We start from the raw sequence: 17647 nt of genomic DNA, 5'->3' as shown, positions 1-17647 counted from the left end.
ATGCAGAGTTCCTAGAAGTGAGGATTTGCTCACACACTGATTGTTTGCTTATCAATTATTGCAACTCCAGTAAATATTTATACCCTTCCATGACAAAAAAAAAACCACTCTTTTCGGTCTGTTTTTTTCATGTATTTTGCAATGTGTTGGTAAATACCCATCAAAAGTACACAAGTATTATTGTGTATAAGAACAATTGATCAAATCTAATCAGAATTCCAATCATGCAGTAATTTGAGACTTGAGTCTTTTCTGCCTGTTTTTACATGTTATTTGCAATAACTTTCTGTGGTTTGGCAACATATTAGATATACGTAAACTAAACAAGTTCTGTCCTTACTTTACAAATTAAGCCTATTGAATATTTACTAACACATTTGAACAGTTACAATTGGCTAGCTGATGATTTCCTTTCATTTTATTAGAGGTGTAAATCGTTTCTTTTGTACTAGGTCTTAAGGCCTTGTTCCTCTTATATGAAAGTGCATTGATGTGAGTTATACCGCAATGCACAGCCACTCATTACACTAAATAGGGCAGTGCCCAAAAGCAGACAAAGCATTGTGAATATGGACTGCAGTGCAAGGCATAGGTAGGATCATCAGACATTGCTTTCTATGCAATGTTGCAATGTTTGATGTCTCTGCCTATCACAAAATTTGTGAAGCGCAGTATACTGCAACACACATAGTGGGAACGAAGCCATAAAGTCAACATCAGAACAGCAGCTGTCACTCCAGAAACTCAAGGCTATAGCTAAATATTAATTTGCATTTACATACAGAAAGCTTTGTGATTGACACACTTTTGCCACCCAAAAGAATAGTTCAGCCAGCAATAAGAAAGACCCACAAAATATATATATTCAAAGATGTGCTGAGTTTATTTTAAAGCTTGCCTGCAATATTGAAATAAAGTTAAGATTTCCTTTTTTTTCAAATCAGGTCACAAGAAGTCAAGCACATATGTACGTACACATGGTAGCAGAGAGTTCAATGGTTAGGTGTTGTATTTGGCATTAGGTGCACCATGACCGCATCTTATCCCTATGGAGACTGCACATGGTTAGCATACATGTATATGAGCAGCAACGCACTTAAGGAGGATTAAATACATTTGTGGTGCGCTGTGTATTCCCAACCCTAATTAGTGTACGCTAATCATGCGGTCAAAGCAGAAATTCAAAGAGAAATCCAGGCACAACAAAAGACAGTAGAAACCAAAACAGCCATCACACATAATGCAGGAATGCCATCAAGGAACCTGATTGCCATGTACATTACTGGAAGATTTGGCCCAACTGCTGTTGTACAACCAACATAGAACAAGTCTCAGTTCAGCATGGATACTAGCAACAATCTCTCTGTCACTGTGGAGAAAAGTCCCAGCTCCACCACCAGCATTATTAACTTTCTTCCCCGGTTAGACTATTCATGATCAAACGCAGTCAGTGCAAAGATAGTAAATTGTAAAATTACAGATATAACGCAATAGAAGAATTTGGTATCATTCTGGGGGAACTTGATCTCTAAACCTAAATTTCTTGCATTCTGTACCTGAGTTCTGAGCTCCAATTAGAGGCAGGGTTTTTTTTTTTTGTTCAGTTTCTCAATATACTGCAAATTCTTTAAAAATGTAATTATTTAGTCTTGGACATACCTTTCCATTTCAACTTCTAAATTGTGAATACTGACAAAACCCCCACATATTTATTTTAATTTGCAACCAAGGCCACTGCTTCCACGCACAGAGGCTGCAGTAAAACTTCAGGCACTCCTAGCATTGTTCTTGGGATAACTAATAAGATCATAGTCAAGATTTCTGCATATCTAGGAAAGGTTTCCGTTATAATATAGAAGACCAATCTTTCTGCTTGGGCAATGTCTATTCCAATGCCTGCAGAACACAAGCAAGTTAGAAACGACATGAAAAATCTTGGTAAGGTAAATTGCTTGCATTTTTTTCCTTCAAATGACACTGCAGTGATAATAATGTCAGGGGGCCTGGAAAAGACTGGATATTTTTGTTTATGCAACATGGGAAGTGAGACTTTTTGGCTGTAGAGGGTGAGAGCTGGGATCTCAAGGTGACAAGACCGAGGACCATCTATCCAATATCAAATAATCCACAATGGGTGGCCAAACACCTATGCTGCTGTTATTATGCGGGCCCCGCATTACAAAGGCAGCTCAGGCTGAACACACTTACCTAGTGTACGTACAAATACCCAAAAACCTAATACAAAAAGTCTTTTCAGAGTCCCTATTCCTTTTTATCCCTTTTGCTGCATAAGGTATCTATGCGTTTACGTACCATGAAAGCATAGAACAAAGAGGTGAATCAAAGCCAATATACATTTTTCCTGACCCATTTGATAAAAGCATGTGACACGACAACTACAATAAAAAATAAATAAAAAGATATGCTATATATTATATGTATAAAAAAATCACTTATTCACAAAAAAAAAGCACAATTCAGCATCATGTAAATTGACCCAAATACATGGAGTGCCGTGCGTTGAAAGGGTCCAGATACACACACAGAACTGGTTGTGTCCTATCATAGCATTCTGCTGAGGTGACCCCAAAGAAATGTTCTTTTTCTTTAAATACTGCAAGACTGGGAAAGCCTCATGAAACAGTCTCTCCCAATCCTCTCCTGTCTCCCTATTCCATTACCCAGGAGGCCACTGTCTGTCATTGTGGACGGAATATACAGCCTGCAGATGTGTGAACTCCCAGGTCATGGTGTGTTGGCGCCCCCTAGTCCTGGAGCGAAAGGGAAAAGGCTGGGTCTCCTTCGTAAGCAATTCTCCTCCAAGTGCGAGGAAACACAAGAAGCAGCAGGAGGGAAATGGGATGCTGTAAAGATTGAAGCATGTTTGATACCATACTGGGAGCTGTGGATGGCGTTCCTGCTCACTCCAGAGACTGCCAGTGCCCTAGTGAAGGTGATCTGGAGACTGAAGAGTGGCTGGGATGGGCGTCCTCCTCCTTGCGCCATACTGGAGTGATTAAAGAGAGGGATAGAAGCTGCTGACATGGTCTGGTGGCACAGGAAGGATACTATTATCCAGGGCATCTAGAAAAGAGAAGCACCGTTAACATTAAAGAGACACAGTAATAGCAATTTTAAGGGCTCATATCAATAGGCATTGTCTTCTTGCACTTGACCTGTGTTCGAAAGGCACGTAAAATGCAAGTTAGCAAAATCCTGTTGAATAATGTTAAGTAATACAAACGGCAGTTTTGAATGTGTTTTTGACTTGCTTTGAATGCTCTGGATTTCTGAAGGCCACCCTAATGAATTAATATAGTAAGATTGTAAGCTCTTGTGGGCAGGGTCCTCTCCTCCTCCTGTCACTCTCTGAATCTGTCTGTCATTTGCAATCCCTATTTAAAGTACAACACTGTGTATTGTGTTGGCGATATATAAGTACTGTATACTAATATTATTATTAAAAGACACTGGACCTGCACTGCAGTGGGTCAAACCACACTTGCCTTGAAAAAGAGAAGGGTTGTGCAGAATGAATACACTGCAATGCAGTACAGAGGTGCATAAAGTCTGCTACTGCTGCTCGACTTCCCCTTCCATTGCTACTGCAATTGGTTGATCAGTACAAAGCAATAGCATGCAAAAAAGGTATAACTGTGCCCCTATCCCAGTGGTGTTGGAATCCTAAAAGTTCACACGAGAAAAATACTTTATACATAAATGCCTGTACAAAGCTGAACATGCTAATTTAGTATACATGCTGGGATTTAGTATTTTCTAAGTCTGAATTGGAATAAACGTACAGGGAAGACCAAGTGAAATCAGTACTTATGATCTGTATAATGCTTCTGGTATTTGGAAGGTAAAAAGGACCAGTCACCAATAGACATCTGTGACAATCTGATTTTCTGCTTGTGAGTTAATATAATAGTGTAGAATTAGCTCTAGCAGATAACAATACTTTTCCTGTCAAAGCAGTGGTTTAAGCTGCCCTTTTTTGCTGCCTAAGCAACTATTGAATAACAAGTTTGTTGTCAGAACTGCATGAAAAAATGCTAACAGTGTTTTACAGGAAGTTTTATCTTTCTATAATACATGCTAGGGCAGCACAGTGGCACCAAGAGGTAAGTGCTCTGGCCTTTGCAGCGCTAGGTGCCAGGTTCGAATCTCGTCCAGGACACTGCATGGAGTTTGTAGGTTCTCCCCATCTTTGCTTGGGTTTTCTCCAGGTACTCTGGTTTCCTCCCTCATTCCAAAAACATGCAGTTGGGTTAATGTCTTCCCTCCAAAATTGACCTTAGACTGTAATAAATACATATGACTATGGTAGGGACATTAGATTGTAAGCTCCTTTGAGGGACAGCTAGTGACATGACTAAAGACATTGTACAGTGCTGTGTAATATGTCAGTGCTATATAAATACTGTGTAATAATAATAATATGCTATTTAGTCCTGAGGTCAGGCAAGAGAGAAGTCAACCTCAGCAAGGGTCCAAAAACCTTACACCAGGCAGACGTGACTGCTTGGGGAGGGAATACCAATAAAAAACATCACAAACATCAATCCCTAGGAGATAAAGTAACTTGACAATGGAGATTGAAATTCCTATGAATGCTCAATCTTGACCAATTCTCCTCAAAGTTATTAGATCCTATCAAAGCCAGAGGCCTATAAGTTTTAGAAGGAAGTCAGCTATGGCAGTCTGTGCATTTGCCTTTAGTAAAGGTTATCTACCAGAATAAACTTGGAATACAAAGGGCTATTCTACAAAAGAAGCAAACCTTTTATGTATATTCTTTTGGCTTAACTTTACCTTCATACCAAGAATTTTAATCCAACAGGTTCACTTAAATTTCCCCAAACAACTTAACTTTCCTTTATCCATCATTTTGTTCAGCTGTTTGGATGACAAACAAATAAAAGCTGGGGCTCAGGACTTACACCCACATGTGACAGAGCTGAGCCAATCACCTGCCAATTCCCTGTAATTTTGAACAGCAACCAAAAATCATTAGCACTCAGTTTTCCTAGTCAGACCTAGCAAATTCTGGGAGATCTAGTATTATAACCCAGATATACATCCCACGTCTTTCTGCAGGCTGTTCTCATTAGGAATTTAAAGAGATAAAATGTGTCCAGGATGTCATATTAATTATTCAAATATTCTTATCTTATGAAACATGTATCGTTATTGGGGGTTCCTCTTGCAAAGTGTGTATTTTTATCCTAGTGTTTTGCTTTAATTACAAAGATTCACACAATGGCATCAGTGTATTTATTTCCTCTAGAATTCACACTGAAGTCTTCAACCTAGTGTTATATAAGACAATTCAAGCTGTGACATTGAGCTGTGAATATTAATTCAAGATGGGAGGAGGGGGCATTTTCCCAAGGGATGTTCCTATTGGGTGTTTAGCACAATTTAGAAAAATGCAAAAGGCACTTATATTGATTGAAAGGGGTTCCACATCAACTGCTGGGATCTAACTACTACTAGTTGGACACCAGGATCTTTTTATAATTTAAGGAAAACGCCCTCTAGAGGTGGTGTACCAAACAGCCTGTTCTCTTACTGGAGCCTCATCTGCCTCTTCAAAGGACTGTATCATCAAGAACAGTGAAGGTTGTGTTTTCTAAATCTCTGATCTAGACCAAATATAGATGTAAGGAGTTCCAAAACTTTTTGACACCTGTTTACAGAATGCTGGTATTGTGATTTTAAAGTACTTAAATCAGACCCAGCTAAGCAACTACTGTTTTTTTCAGATGGCCAACAATGGCAGCCCCCACAGGTGTCAGTATAACAATATTATTAATGTTAGTGGTTACTGCTTTAGAAATTGTTTCAGCTCTTCTTAAAGCCTAACTCCAAACAAAGTGCGGGTATCTGGTAAAATTTCTTGCATCTGTGAACCCAGTAGGCCAATTTTCATTTCACTTTTTGTCCATATGGTCATTCACAAAGCACATGTACCAGTGATGACTGTTTGCTCTGTGCATTGTGAATGGCACAGCAGAGTTAGGGGTGGAAGCACTGATTTCATTAGCCCCATTAAAATGCAGCAGGGGGTGCAGCTCCATACTATGCACATTAGCTGAACTCAATGGAGTTCAGAAAGCCCCCTGCATTATCAGGCAGCAACAGAATGTGTTACTTGAGTATTAGAGATTGAGAATATGAAAATAGTTGGGTCTGGAGTTGCCATTTAATTCCCCCAGCAATTATTTTAATAGAAATCTCAAAAACTCAGTCTACATACCACTGTCACATGCGGAGGCCCCAAAACTGTTTCAATAAAGCAGGAAAATATTATGACATCTGTCAGGCTAATCTTGCCTGTTAAGAGATCTACCACTCTTTTTGCTTAGGGTTTCATGGTTAATAAAAGTGCAAGTTAATAAATCAACATTTTACAGATGTTACTGTACAGGAATTGAAGGGGGGAACTTCCAATGAAAACATTTGTTCCAGTAACATCTGTCAAAAATGGAATTTCCCCAAATTTCTAATGGGGACACAGACAGCAATAAAATCCCAAAAATGTTTTAACCCATTCCACGCTATAAAAGAATGGAATTTGTTGAAGTTCATTCCTAAACTGGAAACAAAGGAGTCAGGGACTTTTGAAAGAAGAGACATGTATAGTCCAATGCAGACATGTAAAAAATAGATTTGGTGTACACTTCCTACTCATTCCAAGCTGCTTTAAGATGGAAAGAATTTGCCAGATGCTGGAGATGACCCCTGTGAGCATGTGTAGAAGTGACATTGGTGGTCACTTAATTTCCAAGAGGAAGCCTGGCAACCTGGAGGTAGCAGCAGCGGAAATTATGGCAATGGAGTGGGGGGACAAAGTTCAGGAACTGAAAATGCATTACACAATACATTTGTAGGGTAAGTGTGCCATAATGTTCATGTATGTTGTGATGATCCTGATCCTGTGAATATGTTTTATAAATAATATGTTAACCTTGAAATTGGTATATTATTTTTGCAGTCACTGTAGCCTTCAGTGGAAATAAGCCATTTATGAGGTTACCATAGACAGTGTAGTAATTTGTAGTGAGTTTGACAGTCTTCCTTTATTACTTACATACAGCTGTGGTGGGCAATCCCTATACCAATCCATCATATAGAGATAGTGCCTGCACAATTGAGGGGTCTGCCTTTGATCCTTCTTGAAATTCCTGCAGAGTCAGTTTACCATCAGAGTTCTGAAGGAAAAATATCAGTAGTAAGTAATACTGAAAAAGAAATCACTGTGTGTTTTCACGGAACTCATATGGTATCATTATTATTGCAATACGTATCAAAGTGACCAATTCTTTTGTCAATGAGGGCCACGTAAATGCTCTCTCCAGCAGCAGCTATGCAGTTCTGTTCAGCCACGGGAACCCAGGAACTTTACCCTTGCATAAGCCCACATTTTGCTTGGTCAAACTTATGCATAGAGCTTTTGACCCCTCCAACAGACCAATGTGTATGTGGTTGTGCCAATCAGCGGGTATCCAACACTGTCACATAAGGATGGGAGGGTGTTAGGAATCCTGTCAGCTGAACAGAGCAGTATGGAAGTGACAAAAGCTGGTGACCCTTCTGAGAAATTGTATTTTAACTTCCTAAGCGGTAATCCTGACTGTGACTCGGGGTGGATTTTATTTGCAAAAAGAAGTAATCCTGAGTCACACTTGGGGTTACTCTAACCTAAAAAAAAACACACACACTTACCTTGACCCGTCGCTGTCCCCTGGCATCCTGCTCGTCCCCTGCAGGTCCTGAAGACATGTCCAGCCGGCAAATGCAAAGCCGAGATCAACGGGGTTTTCTGTGATGTCGGTGCAGCCGGGAGTTAGCAGCGGGAAATTCAAAATCACTTTGTATTGGATTCAATACAAAATAGCTGTATTGAGTCCAATACAAAGATATATATATATGTATACACATACACATATATACACATATATATATATATTTTTTTTATGCTACTGTACAGTTATATATTGCATGTTAAACTATATATTTTATTTTTATTTTTTAAGAGTTAAGGGAAAGGTTTACAAAGAATGCCATTGCCAAGTTCTCCTTCTTAAAAAGCTAGTTACCTGGTTGTACTAACCATTTTGCTTCATCCAAGTTCCTGACTGAGAACAAGTGTGCAGATCAAGAACCTGGAAAGACTGACATCTGGGATGGTCAAACTGGTAGCATCTTTGGAAGGAGGTCACATCAGCAATGACAGCCTAAATATTTACATCTAACAGCAACACAAAAAAAGGAGGGGTACAGAGTTACCAATATCAGCAGCCAATCCAAAATAAGCTTTTAATATTTTGCAACATATCTAAACTGCTAACACCCCTGTGAATTACGCAGGTGATTACAGCTGGAGGATTACAGGCTGGTTACAGGGCTGGAGGTATATAATTGTGGCCCTTTCTGAAGAGCACCTAATAGGGGCTCTCTACAAATGGAACTATAGTGCTGCATTTAATCTATAACAAACTGCCCTTTCTACCCACCTTGTCCATCATTGCAAAAATCCGGTCCACCCTCTTCTCTGGAGTGTTCTCCTCCTCTGGAAGCTCCACGGTGTTACCCTGCAGAAAAAGCACACGTGTAAATCAAATGCACTATAAGTGATCTAAGGAAGGGCTGCAATTGTGATCCTGAAAGAAGCATTACGTCAGATGGTCATATGATTTTCTTTTATATATACAAGTAAGCATTAAAATAATACTCAACCTTGACATTTTTTTTTTTATCATACTACATTATTGACACCCACCAAGCCAACCTGTAAGGATTTTTCCCAAAATAATTCCTAATTAAATTCTCCTTTTCATTAAGCATTGCTATTTGAACTTCTTCATTAATTAGACACAAAAGCTCCAAACTTACCACCATCTGGTAAATTGCATCCACAATGTCCAGCATCTCGTTTCGTGTGATATACCCATCATTATCCAGGTCATACAGTTTAAACGCCCCTATAAAAAATAAAGTCATCTTCAGACATAGAACTATATTCTTTAATCATATATAATGTTTAGGATAATACACCTGGTAAAAGATCTTTCATTTGCCAGATTTGTACATAAATATGAACATCTATCTAAGTCACACCACACTGATCTCTGGGCTGTCTGCCAACAACAATGGAGAGTCAGGTAAACATTTCTCACATGGCCTTTGTCAAAATGTCAAAATGAGTGTGATAAGAAGCAGATCCAACTACTGCAGAAGCTCATTATCACCCCATAGGAGGTCAAAAGGAACCTAGGTATATGGCCATGACAAAAAGATAGTACACCCTATTTTTATTGTAAGGTTCTGCATATCAGGACATAATTAATAAAATCATCTGGTTCTTTGCAGGTCCTAAAATGAGGTAAACACAACCTCAGATGAACATCAACACATGACATACATTGTGTCATTATTTATTTAATAAATGATAAGTCAAAAGGCAGCAGCAGCGTGTAGAAAATTAAGTACACTTTTACTTCTTTCACAAAAATCAGAAGGTAAAGTAGCAACCAAGTGCTAATAATCAAGTAAAATAGATTAATTGATCATCATTAGGTATGACATTGAATAAAAAAGAAGCAGAAGTTTTGGCAGTTTGCTGGTATGGAGAATTCAGGTGTGTGTTAACACAACGCCAAGTAGGAGAGACATAAGCAATGATGCCAGAGAAATAAATGCTTCTGCCCATCAATCTGGGAGGGATTATAAGGTAATCTGCAAATAATTTAATAATTTGAAGTTCACCATTCTAAAGCGAGAAAGATTATCCACAAGTGGAAAACACTGAGGACGGTTGCCAGTTTACAGGAGTGGATGTCTCAGCAAATTCACCTTACGTTCAAACTATGCAATGCTCTGAGAAACTGCAAAAAGCACAAGAGCTCCATTTCAGACCATAGATTGTGTGTTATATGTTATAGTTCACAACAATAGAATTAGAAAAAGACTCAACAAGTATAGTTTGTTTAGAAGTGTTGCCAGGAGAAATCCTCTTCTCTACAAAGAACTTGGCAGCTTGGCTTGGGTTTGCAAAATCTGAACAAACCACAATACTTTTTATTAGAGCTTCTCCAAAAGAAGAACTTGGGTGTAGCAAACCTGGAATAGATTTATATCAGGATTTAAAGGTTTTGCCAGCTAATAGCAAATCCTTTTTAAAAATCCATTCCAGGTTTACTGGATCATGCAGTTTCACTCTTGATAGTCTATCTTCTCCAGTCTTTAAGAGCTTGAATAAATCAGGCTGATGTGTTACTGACAGACAGGACCAAAATGGAGATTTTTGGCTATATTACACAGTGCCATGTCAAGCACAGTAGTCAAGGAACAGTGATTTGGGCTTTTTTTTTTTTTTTTTTTTTTTTAGACATACAGGATCGGGCCTCTGTATAAGTGATTGGGTTAACCATGAACTCCTCTGTATATCAAAGTAATTTAGGGTAAGATGTGAGGTTATCTGTACGACAGCTAAAGCTTGGCTTAAAGTGGATCATGCAACAGAACTGCAATCCAAAGCACACCAGCAAATCTACAACAGAACAGCTGAAAAATAAAAGAATCAAGGTGTTGCAATGGCCCACTCAAAGCCCAGACCTTAGTTTGATCGAAATGCTGTGGTGGGACCTCAAGAGAGCTCTGCAAAAATGGATTGCTGCAAACCTTTAATGAACTAAAATGGATTGCTGCAAACCCTTAATGAACTGAAGCAAAGTTGTAAAAAGAGCGGGCCAGCTTTTCTCCACAATGCTGTGAGAAACTGATAAAGGCATACACATAATAATTACTTTAAATTATTGCTGCTAAAGGTAGTTCTACAAGCTACTGAATCATGGGTTGTACTTAGTTTTTTTACAAAGGCATTTCTATTTTGGCTTCATTCAATTAAATGAACTGAATCTATTTATCTAAGGCCCTGATAATTTATAATATGTTCGCATATGCAACTTTCTTTTTCGCTTGACAGTATCCAAAGCCAAATCTTTTTTTAGAAAACTCGAAAGAGTAAGGGAAAGGTTGAAATTATTTTTGTTAGGTTTATGATTTTTTTTCTGCAGTGTTTTGTAGTAGAATTACCAAAATCTGAGAGGATATATTTCTAATGTGAGAAGTTGAACTAAAGTGAGAAGTGGAACTAATGTTCCCGTTAGAAGATTTGTCTCCTATTTCTCTTTTAGGACTTGGTAAGAGGCCTTATTTCCAGTGACATTACAGAGAGTGAATCTCCCAAATGTGAACACAAACAATGAAAATCTTACAGTGGTTCTAGCACCCCACTACATCTACAAAAAAGGTTTACCTTTAGTTATGCTTTAACAAAACTGGACTTATACAACATCATCAACAATCAAATACTGCCAAGACTATTGTCATTTCATGTTTTGAGTGGGAAAAGAGTTAGAACCTCTGATCTGGTTGCTGTGACACTGTAAGGGATTATTTCCTTAATTTCCTTCCATAGGAAAATCAGAACAAGAATAAGAGTAAAAGGTATCACTGAGAAAGGAAGGTGCAAAAAAAAAAAAGAGTCAAAAGATGTTCTAAAGTTTCCCCACTAAAGTAAAAAAATGTTTTTGCTTTTTCATCAATAACACTTTGTTACTGGAACAGGAAGTTAGATATCTGTGCCATGGTGGGATGACAAACTGAAATAAAAATAGTGGAAATAAAAAAGGACTGCAAGTCAGCATTTATAATATGATTTTCTGTGCTTTTACCTGCAACTTTTTACTTACTTTTTATTTACTTTACAATGTGCATCTGAACTCACTAGAAAATGTGACTGCTTTAGAAGACTCAATTCCCTTATACAACTCTTCTGTCCTTCACAGTTCCTGCCACATCACAGTTTTTGCCTCCTCCGTTTCTTCCTACTGACCACCACACTAATGTGCTGTGAGTCAAGGATTTTCAGGGGGTTCCCTGACATTTTTTAAAGGGTTCCCCATGTTAAGGAGGTTAAGGAAACACTGCAATAGAGTGTTACTTTATTAATAGTTTTTAGTTGGTTAGCTCCGAACACAATACATCCTAGATGACGGTGGCCTCTACATGCCTATACAAGGAGGCGTTTGCAACTAAATAGCATGCATTTTTTATTTAAAATGTACAATTAGTATGTGCATTTGTTAAAACAAATGTTCTGGTAACAGGGTCTTCTTAAAAAAAATTGATTTACAAAATAGATGAAGTACAAAACAGCTGACTTACATCTCAACTTCTCATCCAGCGTCCCACGTGAAGTGACAGACAAAGCTTGGATAAATTCTGAAAACTCAATCCGTCCATCCTGCAAAAAAAAAAATCATTAAGTATTAAATCAAATTTCTGCCTGAACCACTTTACCTGCGCGCTTTGCACCAACGCATTCATTTCACTTGGATATTTCTTATGGAACATTTATTGCCGGATGCTAATGTATTGCATTGTTTATCCTCTAATCCAGTCTCTCTGTTTTCTTCCTAAAAATAGGAGACTGCAGTGGTGGTAGTGAGTGTTCTTCATACTGGGCATAAAAGGTGGGCAGATTTGGGAATTACGATACAGAAAGCCACTCCCATGGGTCCCTAAAAGCTATAGTAACCTGTGTGCAGGACTGTGGAGTTGGTGCTGGAGTCAGTACGCTTCTGACTATACAGCTCTGCTAGTGAGTGACTTAATCTACCACTTTCCACAACTAGATAACATCAACTTTGAATGGTGCAACCCACTAAGTGAACCAGTCAACTTAAAAAGCTTTAAGGGACTAATTTCCAACTATGCATGTGCTGCAACGTTTGGTAATAACATGTATTACTGCATGATCTTGCCATGTGCAGTTGAAAACTCCTTAGCAAATACCTGGGTCACCAACCCAAAAAGACATCTGTGCAGCAGCTGATCATTATTATAGACTGTTTTGATACAATAGGTTTATTTCTATCTTCATGCAATATAATCTGCTAAAGGATTTAATATGGAACCTCCTAGGTAAGCTCACCATGGCATGGGTCTACTAGTGTAGTGAATGCAACACTACCAATCTAGCTATTAGGGTTTTTTATTAGAGACCAGTATACTACTCTAATGTCAATGGGAATTATTACAGGAATTGATAGTATTAACCTAACATTCTGGGAAGTCATTAGTAAGGCACTGAATGACACCTTCTCAACCCTGTAACCATTACAAGGTTGATGTATCCCAAAGTCAGCATCATTCACATACATGCATCTGGGACTTTACTAGCCCCATTTCTGGAGGCAGAGGGAAGGTGAGAAGACAGCATTAAGCAAAAAATGTGACTGGTTCTCATTTCTCCATACACACCCCTGGTATTTCAAGCAGCACCAAGTTTGTGGCTTTACTTGGGAAAGTTACATGACTAGCTTGAAACATACCACAATGATTACGGTACAGAAACAGCAAATAAAACATGAAGCTTGTAATCATTGAATCTTTATATAACAAGCAAAGTAATTTTGTGCCGTCTGTGCTGTGGGTAAATAAACCTGTTACACCTAAATTAATAGAAAAAAATTAATCATAACACACTCCACATACTTGTTCTTGCTTTATTATATAATGTAATAAATTAGAAATTAAAAGTGTCATTGGCTGAAGGGAGTCTGGAAAACCCTGGGTGCGACAGAAGAAATTAAATATAATTGTATAATATTATCATACATACATACATAAGTGAATTTACTGTAATGTATTTATTTTAAAGAAATGCAGATTTGGGGGTAGCCTAAGAGAGCGGTCAGGAGATATGTGCCTTTATCTTTATTTTTGACTTTGATGTTCATATATATTATTTATAAAGGTTTGTTATAAGCTTATTCAGTAAATGGTAAAACAAAAAAGAGCTACCATATTTTTCTCTATACAGGCTTGCTGTGAAAGGGAAGCTATTGGTCAACAAAAATGTAAAATAGGTATGGTGGGCAAGCATTTAGCTATTACAGGTGTGTGCTGGCACCTCTAGGTTACTGAACTGTATACCTTTAGTGATTCTTGTGTTTTTTTCTAAAAACAGTGGGCCTGAATTATTAAAGTTCTTTAAGACCAGAGAAGGCAGACTGTCATTGGAGGACGTTGGTGATCCAGCAAATGTGGAATGGATCTGGTCCAGTACTGAAAACATTTGCTTACTACCAGCAAATTATTTTGGGAAACCCATTCCCAGGTTTGGTGGATCACCTAGGTTCCGCCACGATAGTCTATCTTCTCCAGTACTGGGCAGCTTTATTAATCATACCCAGTAGCTCTCCTTTAAGTCATATATAGCAAATAAAAACAAACATTTACTTACTTTGTTCTCATCAAAAACATTGAAGACAAATGTGGCAAACTTTGTTGGGTCTCCAAATGGGAAGAACTGTTTGTAAATTTTCTGAAAACCAGCAGCATCTAACTGGCCACTTGGGCAATCTTTGATGAAGCCCTTATACCTGAAGAAATAAGACAGATCTATTAGAGGAGCTCATAAAAAAGACACCAAGGCAACATTTTCCAAGAGTATTATCACATCTGGGAAATACATTTACATACATAAACTGGTGGAATTAAAATCTTGACAACCCGTGTGGCAAGCAAAAGCCTAAAAAAATATTTATAAGCAATTTGACTGAAGGAAAAAAGTAAGCTGGAACACTCTTTGGAGTGTAATGGTAGGATGGTTGCACATCATGTGACTGGCTGATTAAGATGACTTTGACCCCTGCAGAGCCTACTTGTTAATCAAATTCTTCATTTTACCAAGTTTCTTTTTTTGTCTTTTTCATTGTAGGTCTGGAGTGCTGCCAATGATTCTGGGTGGCAATGGTGGAGGCCTTATTATGTCTAGTTTGGTACACCTTTAATGTTTGTTTGATCAGTACTTTAGGCCTCCAGGCAAACAGCTAAGTACACAGATAATTATATATATTTATATATATATATATATATAGAAACTGTTTTACCTGCCAAAGAAATAGTCTGGATTTACACAACTTGACAGGATGGAGACCTGCTGCAATTAGGCAATACAGTCAGGTCATGTCTTTGTCTTCAGTCGGTGACAGCACAGTGAAGTAGAAGGAGCAATTTCCCTAATAACTCTGTCCTCACCTCGTGCCTGTATGTTCCTTGTCAGCATGCAGCAGAGCCCAAATGGTTTCTAGTGGTGCCCTAAGTGTTGCTGTACAAGGGGGCACAGTATTATTATTATTATTAATATTATTAATAATAAAAAGTATTTATATAGTGCCAACTATAACATTTTTAGGACAGTGGTCGCTACTGGTGGTCCACAAGAAAATGTTGGTGGTCCACAGAAAAATTTGGACATTATTTGCAATTTTTGTGTTTTAATATTAATAAAACAAAAATAATATCCTAAAAAATTTGTATGTCCTGATTGACCATTTTCCTCTTTATATTGCAATAAATTCATGAACTGTACTAGAGATGGAAAAACAAGGCAGGCGCAGCGTGACGTCAGTGTAGTCTTATGTTGTATGAGGCAACCGTGCCCGAGCCGTACGCTTCAGTATTGTTTCCACCATTACAACAGTCACCCCGCTCCACCAATACCGATTCTCATCCCATTGTTTTTCCCATTTTATTTGTTTATTCCTCAGATGATCTTTTAGGTAAGTATGACCTTAACTGTGATTTTTCTTTACCTGTTATATTTAATGGCATCAAATAGTTTGACTTTGATAAGTATCTTTTCTTGTTTGGCCTTAGATTACAATGAAATAAACCCATAATGAGTGAGCAAAAGCTAACAAATATTTTGCCTTTCTTTAGTAATACCAAATAATAATAATGATGATAAAAGTAACGATAGTAATACTTCACTTAACCGTGAGCTGATCAATGAATCAGAGCCTCCACAGTCCTCGTCAGGCACAATTAGGAAGATCAATATTATACAAATGTATTTATCTAAAAAAAATCATATTAATGGTCCGCAGGATTAAAATTATGAATGTAGTGGTCTGTGAGGTCTGAAAGGTTGGCGACCGCTGTTTTAGGAAGGTTAGCCAGGTTGCAACATTCCACATTGAAAACCAGCAGTTTAGGTGTTAATTTAACATGTGGGTCTCCAACCACCCTTGAATTGTACCAGCCCAGCACAAAAAATTCCCAGAAATTTTGATAACTGGACCCATATCAGCCAATCACATTGATTCATTGCAAAGGTGCCCTCAAATAATGATCTCTTGCCTGCTCTGCCAATATTATTTATATATATATTACAATATATATAAGTGCAATCTCTTTTAAATCTATTTACCAAGATCGTTGGTCTTAATGAACCATAATGTCAGGTTTAGACCTTGTTACTGGTTAAAATATTATTTGCTGGACCCAGGGGAAAAGCCACTGCCTATAATAGTATCACATAGCTCCTACCCTTACATAAGCTTTGCTTTCCAAGCCTTTCCCCTTAAAAAAATCTAATTAATTGTGAATCTGGATCAATCCCAGTTTCACCCCAATTAATACAAAAGCTTGTGTTCACGATCCAAGAGAAAGAGAAAAATACACACAAGGTCTGCCAGAGTTCTGAGAACGTTTAATATGTAGGCGTATAGCAGTCTGTCCGTCTGTGGCCTTGTTTGTATCAGCCTTTGCAGTTCCTGTAGAAGTATACTTTATACTGTATGTAATATATATGTATCAATCAGATTGTGTTTGTAACCGAATGGGACGCCTCTGGAGTATATTTTATCCTTCGTGTCTTTACACAAGCAATGTCATGTGTATACGGCCTTCAGATTTGCAGCAGACAAGACTGCAGACACGAATAGAATTACTGATACTATGAACTGTACAGGTATAGCAATTTTTAAATGACCTGAAGGATTGCTATATATTCACATCGACTTTATCTGGAATAAATATTAAAAGGTAAGCATCTAAATATTTTCCTACAGCTTCCATTTTCCATTGGTTACACTACACACAGGTTTTCACCTTTATGTTTGCCTCTCCTGCACTGCAGTGCTTGGCACACTTTTAAGTATTCTTTTTTTAATCAAACACAATTGTAGAATCTTACCTGTCGCATTTTTGTAAGGACTAAGATAGGACATAATAATACACCAAGTCCTAGTAAATGCCGAGCTGAAGGGTCGGTCTAATATAGTGAAATGTATGTAGTAAACCTAAGGCAGTCCTATCGAAACTCATAAGGACAATCTTGCTACAAGGTACCCATATACATAAAGTTATATTTAAAAAGACTAAATGTCAGATTCAATAAAAATAGATTCTGATGGGAAATTAATATTAACTGACTTTAGAATTTCGTTCAGTCTGGAGCACTCCTTATTAACCACAAACCAATGGGACCTAATAGGCTGGTGGCTGTTTGGAGTATTCCCGGCTGAATCTTGGATATGCTGATCAATGGATCTATAGCAGTAATCCAGGTAAATTATGGATTTGGGGAGTATCAGGTTTTTACAATAAGCAGCTTAGACAAGGTTACATCATTGCCCTCCAACCCCTTGGATCGGCACCCACTGGACATCTTTTGCAATGTGAGCTGCCCGCTCATGCTTGGTTTCATGGACAAGAAGTGCTTACTAAAATATTACTTTGAATAATCTAACAAATAGATCTACGCCATCTGACCCAGAGCAAA

At 38.0% G+C, this 17647-nt stretch overlaps 1 protein-coding gene across 1 annotated transcript in view; it reads right to left on the bottom strand.

The window, feature by feature from the left end:
- Window positions 1-862: 862 nt before the first annotated feature.
- Window positions 863-17647, bottom strand: part of NCS1 (neuronal calcium sensor 1) — a 67510-nt gene continuing 50725 nt past the window's right edge. The window contains exons 3-8 of the mRNA XM_072430175.1: window positions 14321-14459; window positions 12238-12316; window positions 8902-8990; window positions 8523-8600; window positions 7097-7217; window positions 863-3084 (exon numbers count right to left, since the gene is read on the bottom strand). Coding sequence (XP_072286276.1) covers window positions 7119-7217; window positions 8523-8600; window positions 8902-8990; window positions 12238-12316; window positions 14321-14459 — 484 coding nt within the window. The 3' untranslated portion in view covers window positions 863-3084; window positions 7097-7118. The remainder of the gene's footprint in view (window positions 3085-7096; window positions 7218-8522; window positions 8601-8901; window positions 8991-12237; window positions 12317-14320; window positions 14460-17647) is intronic.

Source organism: Pyxicephalus adspersus, chromosome Z (genome assembly GCF_032062135.1).
Source record: "Pyxicephalus adspersus chromosome Z, UCB_Pads_2.0, whole genome shotgun sequence".
In the NCBI taxonomy this organism is placed as follows: domain Eukaryota; kingdom Metazoa; phylum Chordata; class Amphibia; order Anura; family Pyxicephalidae; genus Pyxicephalus; species Pyxicephalus adspersus.
The sequence above is the reverse complement of the archived record's forward strand: the minus strand, read 5'-3'. Positions and strand labels throughout refer to the sequence as shown.